The sequence below is a fragment of the Lineus longissimus genome, chromosome 1 (genome assembly GCF_910592395.1).
Source record: "Lineus longissimus chromosome 1, tnLinLong1.2, whole genome shotgun sequence".
NCBI classification, from domain to species: Eukaryota; Metazoa; Nemertea; class Pilidiophora; order Heteronemertea; family Lineidae; genus Lineus; species Lineus longissimus.
This window is the reverse complement of record NC_088308.1, coordinates 22272504-22287149: the sequence shown is the minus strand read 5'-3', so window position 1 is coordinate 22287149 and position 14646 is coordinate 22272504. Positions and strand designations below refer to the sequence as shown.

The following is a 14646-nucleotide window of genomic DNA, read 5'->3' as shown; positions in this document are numbered from 1 at the left end:
TTTCGGACACTCAGCGCCCCATTTCTGGAAAGGTGTATACGTGCGCACATATTGATATGATATCTCCAATGAGGACAATCTTACACCACTAGACGCGAGGTTCACAGCACCGAACCTCAGGCAATATGTAAAGCTTCCAATAACATTATACAAACCTGGTCACACCACCAGGTAGAATTCAATAATCTATAAGGCCAATCTAATCGCGACGGAGAACAGAATTAGGCAGACCATTCTGACCCCTCGTTAACCTCCCAATATTTTAGGTAATTCCTTTACCAGGGAAATGAAATCAAAAATCAACGCTTAATGTATCAAACTATCAGATTGTCTTTATTTACACATGGCCTGATGTACAAATGAAATCAAGTATTAATGTCTGTGTATCTACATGTCCCAAAATGTACAATGATATATGTTGTGATTTTGTATTTGAATACCATGTTAAATGAAATTCTAACTTGTGGCAATGAAATGTTTTTGTAGCGTCAATCTAAACTTGTAAACGTTTGTCCTCTCAGCTTGGGTGCCATTTGATCATGGTCAGCATGTTACTGGCCTTACATCGGAATAATGGTTAGCTGACCTGCTAGCTTCCTGATTGACAATATTTATTCGGAGTGATATTCAAAAACAAAAGTACAACTTGTATTTTTGTACACCAAGTATAAATCTACACTACCGCCAACTGCTCTGTCGACTATTGATCCTACGTAACAAGCTTCTGCAGTATATCAAAGTATAAGACAATATAATATGTGAAGATATAACAAGTTTTCCAAAAGTATCTTCCAATTACAAGTTCTTAGAGCAATTTGTCACAAAGGACAACTATACAAGCTTGTCTGATTTTTTTGGTATTATTATGTTACTTTATGAACAAAATTGACTTTGAACTGAACAATATTTATGTACAGGAGATCACATGGTTGATGATACATGTACATAGCAACTTCGTCAGTTATGAATTTATAATCGATTGTAGTCCAACTTTGTCATAACAATATAAAAGTTATATTTCGTTGCAGCCATTGAACATATTAGTTATTAATTTAATCATTTTCTACTTTTCTAATAAAAGTTGATCAGACAAACAAGTATTATCATTTGACAAAAGCGAATTAAATAACTGTAACAATAACTTATCAAAAAACATTCGCACTCCGATACACTTTGGTCATTCACGCACACCCCTAATCAACTTTATCAACAGGAGGCAAACACCGACACAAGGAGACACCTTAAAATATAAGATCCACCGGACGTTCCAAGCCCCACATGTATATACAGGCCAAGTTCCGACCGCAGAACGTGGAACTACATGTAGGAACGTGGAGTTTTGACCCGGGACTTTAGAGCAGGCTGTTCCCGATACAACTTGCACTCTCACACAACATTCAACAAAAACCACTCAATCAGGGATGAAAGTCGATATGCAGGTAGTCTTAACCAAAAATCCGTGATTTTTTGCTTTTACTTTCTTTGTTACCTAATGTTTGCGTGCACTGGCACGGACTACTGTAGAAGGTACAGTACGTCCCAAAAAGATATTCCACTCTTTCAGATAACTACATGTACATGTCGGGTACTGCAAGTTGCCGACACAGACGTAACCTTTAAGTTGGGAGATCAGCTTTCACATATCCCCATTCACACCACACGTATTTACACGAAACAGGTTAATCATAACACAGGTCGAACTCGATCGCTGTGGTATATATCTCCATGCCAGTGTAACAGTCTCTTTTAAGATACTGTGCGACCGTCCCACCATTACAAACTATATCTATATATTATATAAGATGCAAGACCTTCTTGACTTTCTCTTATCATGGAAATATCGACAGCAGCAAACAGATTAAAAATCAGTTGAGGGTAAAACTACATCTTTATCAATATCTGGGTGACCAGTTGATATATGCAACAGATCCACTTGACAAATCTATTGCTCAAAACTTCATATTTCTGTTATATTCCCAAAAGGATTCTGTTATCTTTCTTCAAATTGTGTTAGAGTGGATTAATTGCATCGAATAAATGTAGTCCTTGATGTAGCAGTCGATACAAAATTTAAAGGTCTCGTCTGTTCCTAAATTTTTTTTTTGAGTGGTACGCAGAAAATTATAAAATACACGGCGTGATACAGTAATTGCACAGGCCATCATCAGCAACTCAGATTATTAGCAGCGTCGTTTCTTGAACCCATATTATACACACCTATGTTTAATTCATATTCACTATAGGACTACATGTATATTCAAATCAATATGGAAAATTCAACTGTCGTCAAGTATTCACTTGACCTTTAAACGATACGCCGCTTCGGAAGCAAAGCTACAAGTGGCAGTTTGATAAATAGTCGTCCTGGGTACGAGTCAAATGTAAATCTGCCTCATCATGCACTTATCTCAAACTGGTGCCTAATTCCGACCAAGTTCTCCTTTAATCCTAGCGTCATATGCAGTTATTCTTGGGCCCGATCTCCACATCGGCACCAGGCACGCTGTTTATTACTCGCAAAGGACCTCCATCGCGCCCGTTCGTTTCATTGAGTCTTTTTCGAATGTCTCCATCTGCGGAAAGGATTGTCTCAAAATCCCCTCTACGGGTACTACCTGTCGCTGGTGAAGATCTACGGCCAGCTAATGGTGTTTCGGTGAAGATGTTATCGGACTTCATGTCACATATATCAACCAGCTTGCGACATCACTACTCCAAAATCAAACTACGCAAAAGGTAGTTGAAAATTTTGCAACTAAATCTTATTAAACAATGCTGGCATTTGGAATTCTGAATTAAAAACTCAAGTTGAAAATAAGAACTTTTTCATAAAGTGTGGAGTAAAAATGCGTTTTTAGCAGTTATTGAAGTTGCAATCAACATACGTTTTCAGTCACGCCAACTTCTGTTTAAGTCTGAAACAATGGTATGGTGACTTAAACCTGGACATGTTGGGTGAAGGACAAGCATGTCCTAATCGACGGTACGGTCATAACGGTAGGCGTTTTGTCGTTGCCATACAAAAACAGGAAAGAAAGCGAGACAAAGGTTCGAATCTGCAAACAATTACATAATGTTGACGCAATTCGGCAATGGGAAAGAAGTCAATCTTTCACGTCTTCGCCAATCATGTCACAGCATTTCTCATCCAAACATTTTTCCATAACGATTGCATCACTCTGTACAAATTGTGTCAAATTCTTGTTGCGCTTTTTGACATTTGGAAGAGAATTAATTAGAATTTCATAATACCTAAATTCCATTGAAGCTGCAGCAACTACATGCTTCTTTAATCAAATGAAAAGAGAGGTTTAGTTAATGATAAATTTAGTGTCATAGAATGGTGTATTTACGACAAGAAAGTTCAGAAAATTGTTGACGGCTAAAATCAATACTGCAATTTTTCTTATTCGTATTTATAACTACATTAAAATGGATAGCAAATAGTTTAATGTGAAATGAACGGTCCCAAGTGGCTCAACATAGCGCGACTTCTGCATGTTTCAGACCATCGCTCATTTCCGTGACGTTCAGTGCATCCGGGATCAAGAAATCGGGATCGTCCGGGCAGTAACTGAATCCCCTGTGATTTGAAACGTACTACACAAGATAACCAGATCATTCTTAATCCCTCCATGTGCTCAAAGGTGCTATAATAAATTCCTCTACCAACAAATTGCCACCGATGGGGAATTCACTTCGGTGATTTTCTGAATGGCTTATGTTTGAAACAACCATGATATTGCAAGTTAATCCTTCAGGCTTCGTTTATGTCTACTACTTACACTGTCATTGACTTTGGACTAAGAAAACTACTACGTGTTCGAAAATGAATCTGACACTTTGGATGGCCAATAAAGACGGCGAAAAATTACCGATTTGCGGTTGATAATTATTTTAAAGTTAGTTCTCGGGAACAATATCGTAACTATTTTTTACGGAAGTTGGTAATTTATTGCCAACTAAACTTGCCAACTTAAAGATATACCCTCAGTTAAAAATTGTAAAGCAGATTTTGAAACACGTAATATGTACTCGTTCGCTTTGGTACTAAAGCACTTCGTTTCGTGAATGAACAATTCACTGCCATTCAGCATATCAAATAAGATTGATTGGATATACAGGGGAGAATCATTCTAAGACGAAAATTAAACCAGTGTTTAACAAACTCGCAGAAGTTTTAAGCTAAGGAAATAGCTATTGGAGACATGTAATTGCAAGTCTGATGCGTCAATCCTGCGTTTCGGGTATATCCGACTGATATGAAAAAAAGTCATACAATTAATAGACTGCTATATTCTTTGAGCTGCAGGTTTTGAAGTCATTGAGCTTTAAAAAGCATTTTCACAGATCACAAATCCCCTAATTTGTTTTTTTCTCAAATGCTCTTTCAAAGCCTCGTTGATCATAACGGTATTGGAGAAAAAAGATTTTCCTTATTTCAACTAAACAACTTATATTCAGAAGAGTCTGGTCCGAGCATATCAACACTTTATTGGAACTTATACATGTACTTATACTTGTACGCAGAGGAGTCTATTCCCAGTAGATCAACGCTTAACATTTGGAAGATACAATGTACGAAGATAATGTGGAAATTACACGTTGGAGAACGTGTTCCCAAGAAAGCGTTTTAGAAACTTTGTAAAACAAATCTAAGGCTTATTGCTCTTTTTTGGGCAGTTTCGCTGGTAAAATCTCTTTCGACACCACCAAAGTCAACATTACAATGATCCATTACAATGATGTGCCGCAAGTTGCTTGGAACACGAGTATGGGGGCTTGCCCAGCCACTTCTCTTCACATTTCCTTGCACGTTCAGGAAGCGTTATATTGGGTTTCTCTCAATGACCCTGAAGTGTGAATGATTCCTATGAATGTTCGAGATCATCAACGATGTCAAATTTTCATGTTAAAACAAATGAAATCTGTCATTATTATATGAATTATAAATTACAAATTTTTCTATAAAAATGTCTACAAATAACCTTTATCATACACTCGTGATCATGACCTCACAGTCCGAAGCTTCATCACTGCTAGCCTCGATTTGAGATTTATTGCGTTTGCGCATGCCCCCGTTTTTCTTTCGCTTGACCTTGACCGCTTGGCCGTCTGTTTGTCTGTTTGTTTGTGTGACACCACTGGCTGAACCATTCGGACCATCCTGAAAATAAAGTTTACCATATTGTGCAAACATTATACGGACAAGGACAAAAATGAATCAAGCATAAGTCGGATATTGACTCTGAATTAAGAGAGGAAACATACCTAAATGCTATTCTAAGACGATCTGCCGATGTTGCATGAAGGATTGTGGGCATAATGAAAACCATGTTTTGCTAAGTGTACGCCATACAGTAGGATGGCTATAACACACTTGTACCACGACCCTGAGATTACGGGGGAACGCCCAGACTCATCCAGAGTTGACATATAGCACAGTATTTGCAATAATGTAATATGTACATTCAAGTAACTGCGTTTGACATCTATGAACATAAATACACATGCTTATTCATTATAGCACATGTAGTATGGATAGAGCTTTTAAGTATCTTCGTTTTGAATTAAATGCCCAGTGAAAGTCAACTTACGTCTATTTGTAATGTTCCCCTGCTTAGCCCCTCTAACATCGATTCCTCACTGTCAGAGCCCTGTTGTGAGTGTTCGGACCCGCTCCCCGAACCGGAGTACTCATATCCCTGCATCGCTAAGTTTTTCTTCTTTCTGTGAGCTTTATACATAGTCCGAACCTAAAACGAGAGAGATAAGTCGCAATTTACTGTCAAGGCCAACAATGATGTTCATATTGCTCGAGTAAAAATACTATACATGTACATGTACTTCTTTATTTCATGACCAACGCGAATTTCCGACACGCAATTACAGTAAAAAAACACAATTTTTGAATGTTCACTTCGACCTTACAACCGAACCCAAACCCCCAGATACCTGCATTAAACTTTTATTCGTTTTTTTCCGTAGTTTTCAGGCGTCTTCTCTCATGCACTATCCGTAGGGGACATCATTTTTAGTGAGATTATAATTTTCTCCAAATGATCCTGCAAATTCGCAGACAATGGCCGAAACATAACCCGATGCTAAGTTGAAGGCTGTATCTCAATTTCACCCATTGTTGCCTCATACTCTGTAACAACATCCGCCGACATGACTATGGAGTAGGATGACCAAGCATTGATCAGCCCCGCGAATCAGTCACCATACGAACGACCACAGTTGCCAATAATATTCAACGGGACAAACAGACCGTCTCAGCGCTGACCAATATTGAAGATACGCAAACTTTATGGTTTTGCATTTTGTCTGATTGTTGGTCGAAGCCGGAGAAGATTAATTTGTGAGTGTGATACGCTTGGTACACAAATGAAATAAATCTTTCCGCGAGATTTGGGTGGCGATGATTTTGTTTGCCAGTGAATAGAGATGTTCGCGGATTGGAGTGTCACTACGAATTAGGGTGGTTGCGCAGGTCAGAAGCGCTTGCGAATCCCAATTAATTACCATATCCTTGTCAATAGAGCAATGAAATTTGCCGGAAAATTTTGATTAATTCAATAAAGCTCATTAGCTCTTGTTGCGGCCGAGAGCGACCCGATCGCCTCATTGTTCACTGCCGTTTTTACCACTTCATTAGTGGGAGATAGATTTGTGCGACCCATCTCCACTGCTTCATCAGCCCGTCTTAGACGTCACCTGCCAATGTGACGACGTAACTGTTTGTGTAAGTCAACGTTCCTGGTGACAGAATATCGGAATTTAGCGCCCTAGGGTGACAGCTGTTTTCATTGGAGCAGGAGATAACGCGGCAACGCGCGATTGGGGTCTCAATGTCAGCTTCCAGTACGGACGAATAGTGTTTGTTAAGCAAAATTGACAAACATTCGCAGTGATTCGCCTGTTGAACTATTGTGCAAGTTTATTCACTTTATTACCTCATAACCCGATATAGAGCGTAATTTTCTTACCAAGCTTGGCAAGTTTATTTCTAATTCGAAGCGGGATTGGTATTGACTTGTCTGGGTAATGCTTTGTCAAAGTGTCATCGGAGCTGAATTGAGATGTTGCATAAATGTGTTAGCTATGGCAGTCATGTCTTTCAGGTTTATTTGGAGATAAAGAGACAAGTACTTCAGCATAATGATAGATGCATAGTTATATCATATCATGTCAGAATCAGTTAACTGTAACAGAGAAATTGAATTTATTGAATATATTAAATAGTCAACAAAGTATCCCTGTCAAATGTAATTCCTGATGAAACAAATGCCATATTGTTATTATACATAAATGCTTGTGATACAGCGTTTCCTAGAATAAAGAAAAAAGAAAGTCTGGTATCATATATTTGACAGGCAAAATCAGTAGCCCTAAGGAAACCAAGTGTACAGATTCGATTTTCAATATGTAGAACCAAGTATGACTTACATGGAACAGTTCCTGCTATTTGACGGATTTGGTACATAGAATACGTAGAACAGTTCATTTTTTTAAAATCGCGATTGGTTGGCCACATTTTAATGACCACTGATTCACATATGAGTCAACTTGGATGCCAACGTATCTGCTGTTCGTAACAATATATCGTGAATTCGTGGTTCATTCAGTGTAATCTAAGCTGATTTTTACAACATCCTTCAGACGACATTGGTACAGCATCATCATCGCGTTACGTTAGAACGCGCCTGTCATGGCGGCTTATTGCCAGCCATGTTAATTATCTATGGGGGTGCCGGGTTGCGTCTCATAGGGATGATATTCGCGGTTTTCCATGAATACTTAATAAGGAAATGTGTTTGTAACAAGCTTTAATATAGCGGATTACAGGTAGCAGACTGTCCGTGACGGGCAATGAATGCAGCGTGAATCTTAGTGTAATCACTCTAAACACCGATAGAAATGGCGGCGTTACAGATAGACGTCTCACGAGGGATTATCACACGACTTCACCAAAACAGATAGCAAATGTTCTTATCTTAGCTATCCACGCTGGTCTATTTGACATTTAAGGAGGAGGTATCAAAATACGGTTTATCAGGATTGGTTTGGTAATACTTAAGGCATCTTTGGAAAAGATGTTTGGCCATTGTACGTGACAGTTAAGCTGATCGTGGACATTAGCTGTTAAGTCTAAATAGCTTAGTTAATGCATATTGCCATAATGCTTTTGAACTCGTGACATCTCTTGAATGTGTTCGTGAATGTTGGTGTTATGAGGGAAGTGTGTTGCGAGAAAATCGTGTATTTTAATCAAGAAAAAAGGAGAAGGCCCTCACATCATTTCTAACCCCGAAAAAAGTTGAGTCTTGTCTTTCCTTTCAAGGTGTCTAATACAAAAGTCTGGCGCTCCTATATCCATGGCTGATCATATGTCCGTTGCCCCGGAGGGTCTTAAGTGGGGTAGAAAGCGACGAATGCATGAGAAACGCATGTATAAAGTGTATGAAAAAGTATCGATGATGTATATTCTATACAAATGTAGCCTCCAATTCCCCTTTAAACAACAAGCAAGCGTGCACCTGCATATCGTCACATAATTCCAAGTGACACATTGTCGTGTTATCACGTTCACATCTATTTCCAAAACACGTATAGTGCAATAAAAAATGATATTCGAGAAAGGAAAGTGTTTTGGACGTGACTGTTACGCCTTCTCCGTAATTTGCAATATATTGAATAGATTTTAGGGGACCAGATGCCTGGGGATACCGAGGCATGGTTCTGCCGTCCGAGGCGTTGGCGCCGCATATGGTTTCTCCTTACACCAGATTGAACAAAAACCTGTTAAGGTTTACACCAGTAAACATACATCAAAAGCCAACCTGCATGCTGAATTCATTAAGTGGCTGTATCTCATTTCTTAATCGTAAAGTGACACGGGTTACTCGCCCCAAGAACCAACCAAACAAATGGCTAAAACGTTAATTTCTCCTCTACGGAATCAATGCGTACCCTTTAATCAAGTGGTCGCCTCGCCTATGCAAATATCATCTAGAACAAGCTGGGGCATCTCAGGGGCCATTCTTCGAATAATATCCCTGAATGGTGAGCGTGTGCGACCCACGTGCCCCTAACGCATTAATCATGGGCCATGTTTATCGTGCCCCACCCGGGACAAAACCAAATCCTTTAAACCAAACAAACAGATGGTTTGGCCGCGTGTCGCACAGAAGTCAAATCTTCACGCGAGTGGTAAAACACGTTATAATGCTGGTAAGATTTCTAAATGGGTCTCCTTCACTTAGCAAGGTGCAGCATCTTCATGCCTTCATTCCACAAACACTGTGCTTTTGATCCTGTATGCCTGCCTACGCGGCCAGTCATGCAAGGGATGAGGCATGACATGTATGTCGGTTATGTTGTCATTTTGAGGGCCTGATATTTCCTAATAATACCTTGAAGTACGTCCAATTCTACATCATCTACACAACGTTACTATGTGTTTTGAACACATACAATATGTAATTGAAAAATCCCAAGTTCAAATTCAAGATTTTAAGAAATAAGCTGGCCTTTACCGGAAAAAGGCTATGGAAGTGGGAAAGGTGTCATCATTTGATTCACGCCATTCGTCATGAGATGACTCTGGTATGATGACTGCAGCAAATAGGGAATATTTCACGTACTAATCGTCAACTAACAAACGGAGATGTAGACTCGATTGTACGGGTTTCGTTGTACCAGTGCCTTCAATGTGTCCTTAAAACTCATCTGGCAACATATTCTCATTAAACTAGTATACCCCAGAGGGGCTTACACAATATGAGACGGCGTTGCCGTAACGCTGCTCAACCCCTACCCCTGGGACCCCAAATATGAGCAATCTCCAGATCGGCGGTGCGTTCACTGTTAAATGACTCTCACCATGGCAGACTGTCATTAGCCGAGATTGGGTCTTTTGAAAACCACGCCAGTGGAAAAAGTTTATTCATGAAAATATATGTTCTCAATAATTGGCGCTTTTGCTAATGGCTAATATCTCATTCGTGGACTATACGTTTGTAGTGACAAATTATGCGCTGGTGGCTGCCAACAGGGACCCTGCAGCAGCATAGAATGATCCCCATTCTTTCCTACCATCTGCCAGCTTCGAAAATGAACAACACGACAATAGTACCTCTGACATGCTCGTTGTGTGCTGGGTAGAGGCGGCGGCCCACTGTGGCGGAGGCTCAATGCACGACTGGAAGAGGCCATCCGCCTTGGTATATGATACAAAGGTGCACCCGGGCTCGAGGTGAACTAAGGTTAGGCAATGCTGATGTGATACAGTTAATGTTGATTCGTTAGTAGGCCAAATATCCCCACCTTAAAGTACGTAAGGTGAAATGTTGTCACCACAGTCTACGATGTCACCCAAAAATAACGAAATAAAAAAAAAAAAATTTGAAAGAAATGTTTGCAGTAATTTTGATACAAGGAAATTAGAGCTAGAGATCTCTTGATGAGTAAAAACATGTATTTATTTGCATGTGATTGTTGTTTAAAGGTATCTCAATGTTTTATTGTTAATGTGCTATGAGACACCTGTGTCTCATCTGCCACTTATGCACTAGTTCATATGGCGGGGGACATTGCAAAGATCGTTGACTAATGAATATAGGTCTATAGACTTGGTCCTCCTAACTACTACTTACGTCAATACTATTTTAAGCCAACAGACTTCTTTCTAGAGAATCTTCCTCTTGACATTAGTGAAAATTGCATTATATTTTGGAGAAAACACAGCAGGGAACAGACGAGCACACCATCTCACAATTACTAGACCGAGAAAAAAGAACGAGCTAGTTTCTTTCTTTTTCTCCATTTCAAACATATGAAATGATGGTTGACGACGTAATCTGCCATCAACCTGTCAAACTCCAGGGATTCCTCAAGAGTTACACTTATGACAAATAAGGAAATACGACCAAAAAAACCCGCGATAAACTGACAGAAAGATTAATATTTATGTGGAAAACCATCTTTAGATTTCCTATTCCACACACGGAATCATCACACGTATTGTGTCGTGGTTCACCACCACAAAGAATGTTTAATGTGCTTCTTCAAGTTTGCATTCACTAGTTGAAGATGAATCATATCCTTAATGAAAAATAAACAGAGATATTTATGCGTTTTCGTCGCGAGATTTAGACGGGTCGGGTGATTTAGAATATGTTAATGGGTTCATTCTTCATGGCAGAAGATGCTGGAGATATCAGTTACAGCGCAAACCACTCTAAAGCAATTCATTTATTCTGTCACGCACTCTGATAATACGCAACTTAAATTTGAGCGGAAAAACCGATGCAATATCGTAACGTAGTAAAAATGAAATTACTGCTGACATGGCGATATTCTTGCCCTATAGTAATTGCCGGATAGAAATTGATGACTTTTAAATTGGTGATTCTTTAGGGGTGTCGATTTTGTTTGAAGGTAATGCGTCAAAGATGCGCGGGTTTATTGCTTAATGAAAAGAAACTGACTTCTTCATCTTTAAGAAAGTTTAGTGCCATTTTTTTCTTATTTGAGAGTTTGTTCCAAGACAAATTGTGTAATTAGTCAGGTCAAATTTGACACTTAAATTGCCTTTTTATGCTCACTGATTTTTACGGAAAACAATGCATGAACTTACCTCATCGTTCAGAAGAAAATAGAAAACTAAAAAGAAGGAACCCTGAAAAAGAAACGAATATTCTGGAATGATCTCTCAGACAAGTGTCATTTAGGTGATTGTATTCCCTGTTATCTGCTGAAGTGATATCTCAGCGAGAATGTCGGCATTGAAAACAATGTTTAATCTCCTTATTTGGTCTATGGTCAGTGTCAATCCAAGACACATGAAGCCTTGTTTTCTTAAAGATCAACCATTTGCTCCTTGCATGTTTCACAAGATTGTCACCACACAGCAGACCGGTGGGAAACCCATTTGGTATATAATGACGAAAAGAAGAGCAACGATTTTAGTGTATTTACCTGTAAAATATTGAAAAGTGCAAATAGGTATTTGATGATGGAGCCTCTCATTTTTACCGATATGAAAGCAAACGCCCACATAATGGTCAGAAGGATCAACTGCGTCCATAAGGCCTTTGTGTGAATTCTGAAAATATAAAGTTTCGAATAAGCTTTTTTGAAATGAATGGAGATGGTATAATCGGGTCTGGGTATCGGCAATATTGATCACTTAACTCCTTTTCGGCTTTGCAGCTTTACACTTTTCCGTGTTTCCTTTAACCACTATACCATATAGATCCGCCGCGCGTCTTTCCCTGTATGCTGTAGAAATCTGACAACGATAACACTTCCCAAGTCTGAACACCAGCAATTGAAGGTACTATAGGATACAAGCACGGGACTTGATGATGAGGCATGGCGCTTTTGTATACTTACAATATAATTTTGTTCGCTTTTTCATTTTTTGTATATGAGCTTTCATGGTGCTCTTTTGCAGTAAATATCAATACGAGGATGGAAACCTGCAACAAGAAAGTAATCCCATTTTAATCTTGTGGGGAAAAATCATAAAGAAAAGAGAGAAAAAAATCAAAACGACTTTGGTATAGGGATTGCGAAGTTGTTGCCTTTTTGTTTTTCTTTGACGTTCTGATGTTGTGACAGCTCCACACTCAAGCTATGTTTTTGTGTACGGCTCAGAGTAAGGGGTGCTGTCAAATAAGCACATGCGAGTCGTAGCTATTGACATTTTCATGGCTGTGTGAAAATAATACACTAAAAGTACTTCTTCTTGTTACGATAACTAAGTTTAACGAGTTAATAGGAAAGTTCAAGCAGCTGGACGATTCACTGATATCATTTTACGAAATAACCACCTTATCCATTTCAATGCGCAAACAAAGCAAAAGTTTACTTTACTAATTAGATTAGGTGGAGCCCTGTTCAAACTAACTAATAAACCGATATCTGATAAGGTCAGAGGTCAGGTAAAGAATGAGTCAATCGCGACGTCTCTTGGTTCGAACACCGTATTGGGCGTCACGACAAATGTTTCAATCAACTACTGGATCACATTGCGAAGATAGATTGTCATATTGGTCATGGTCGGGGTGTGCCATGGACATAGATCTTGTCATTTATTCACAATCTGTCATCGAAGCCCGCGACGCAATCAAAACATCGGCCGGACACGATGGGGAGATCCAAGATACCAAAAAGATACCCTTCTGGCTCGCCGCTCTTATCAAATGACTTTTTAACTCAAACTGATTTTACATACAAGCTTCAATTACGCTTTTGGAATGACGCCTTTCCTAGAGATCGTATTCGAGATATTGGGCTATCGGATTGACTCGGTTTATGCAAGAGAGCCATAAGTTGAAAAATCAGCACAATCAAGTTGATTGCTTACTTTTAAAGTCAAAACGTCACCACTTGGTTAGTTGTCAGGGTTTATTAGTGGATCGATTGCGATCTCTCAAGGCATCAAATACGAGCCTGTCATTGATGAACGCTGACCCGATTGGTTGAGTTCAAGCCCACGCGAGATGCAGAATTAACAGCGTATTTCGTTCATTGCAAAATAACTGCTTCGTTGGTTCGAACTAAGTTTATTAATCTCTTACCAAGGTTAAATTGAGATGCGCAATGGTACTTAAATTAATGTGCATTCGTGGTAGAAAAAGACATGCGTAGTTCGCTAGTGATTGATTGTAAGATTTTAAAGGACTGGTAAGACATTAATTCAATAATTCCGGGCAACTTCAATCCTTCATCAACAATCTTCACAACTGAAGCAAGATAGCAGCCAGTAACAGCAGTTGCGTAACTCTACAACATGATCTCTACCCTGGCATATTTACCTTGCCGAAGGTTCACATCGGTAATCTACACCAGCACGGTCATCATCTTCAAATTCATATTTGTAAATATCATATTTCGATTTGTAATATCCTCTTCCAACCTATCAATGTTGAATTTATTTCCTTATAATGGAACAGTGATTTCTAATCGGCTCCAAACACATGATGCCCATGAAAAACTACTCATACCATTCAAACAGATTTAAATCGCCCCCATGATTGAGGAGGAAATATCCACAATGTGTTGGTATGTAATTTGAATTTGTCATTTCAATTTGAATTCAATAGGAACGCAGTTTGGTTATTAAGTGAGAAAATATGAGTTTGCTCAAGAAATGTGGCGGAGGGAATATGCTCCTCAAGTTTATATGTCTGGGGTTGGAGCAGGTGCAATCCTTAAAATGGATGCATAAGTCCGGTATTTTTCTTTTAGCGCTCGCGATATTCATATTGTAAGACGAGCGTTTCAAGTATAGGTCGGCTCAAAAGTTATTAGCCGAGCTGGAGTAAATTCAGACACTCAGAATTAAAGAGTATAGGATGGCCTTTCACGCCATTGGGGTTTTAGAACAGGTACATGTAAGCTGGTTCGTATGATTTTAGCACCAACGTGTTAGGCACGTTGCAGAACTCCTGTCTCGGCCGCTGATCATCATGCTGAGCATACTTTCTACGTGGTTTAATTGACTGGTTGATACTTACTGTGATAATACCAACGGCTGGACCTGCAAACAACCAAACATACTCCCATGCAATCCAACACCTACAAAATAGGAGAAAAGGAAGAAAATCGTAAGACCGAAGGAATTATGCAGCACAT

At 39.2% G+C, this 14646-nt stretch overlaps 1 protein-coding gene across 1 annotated transcript in view; it reads right to left on the bottom strand.

The window, feature by feature from the left end:
* Positions 1–335: 335 nt before the first annotated feature.
* LOC135492253 (adhesion G protein-coupled receptor L1-like) overlaps positions 336–14646 on the bottom strand; it is a 106081-nt gene continuing 91770 nt past the window's right edge. Inside the window, exons 21-26 of the mRNA XM_064778602.1 lie at positions 14529–14589; positions 12400–12485; positions 11983–12109; positions 11642–11683; positions 5598–5756; positions 336–5167 (exon numbers count right to left, since the gene is read on the bottom strand). Of these exons, the coding sequence (XP_064634672.1) occupies positions 4994–5167; positions 5598–5756; positions 11642–11683; positions 11983–12109; positions 12400–12485; positions 14529–14589 (649 nt within the window). The 3' untranslated portion in view covers positions 336–4993. The remainder of the gene's footprint in view (positions 5168–5597; positions 5757–11641; positions 11684–11982; positions 12110–12399; positions 12486–14528; positions 14590–14646) is intronic.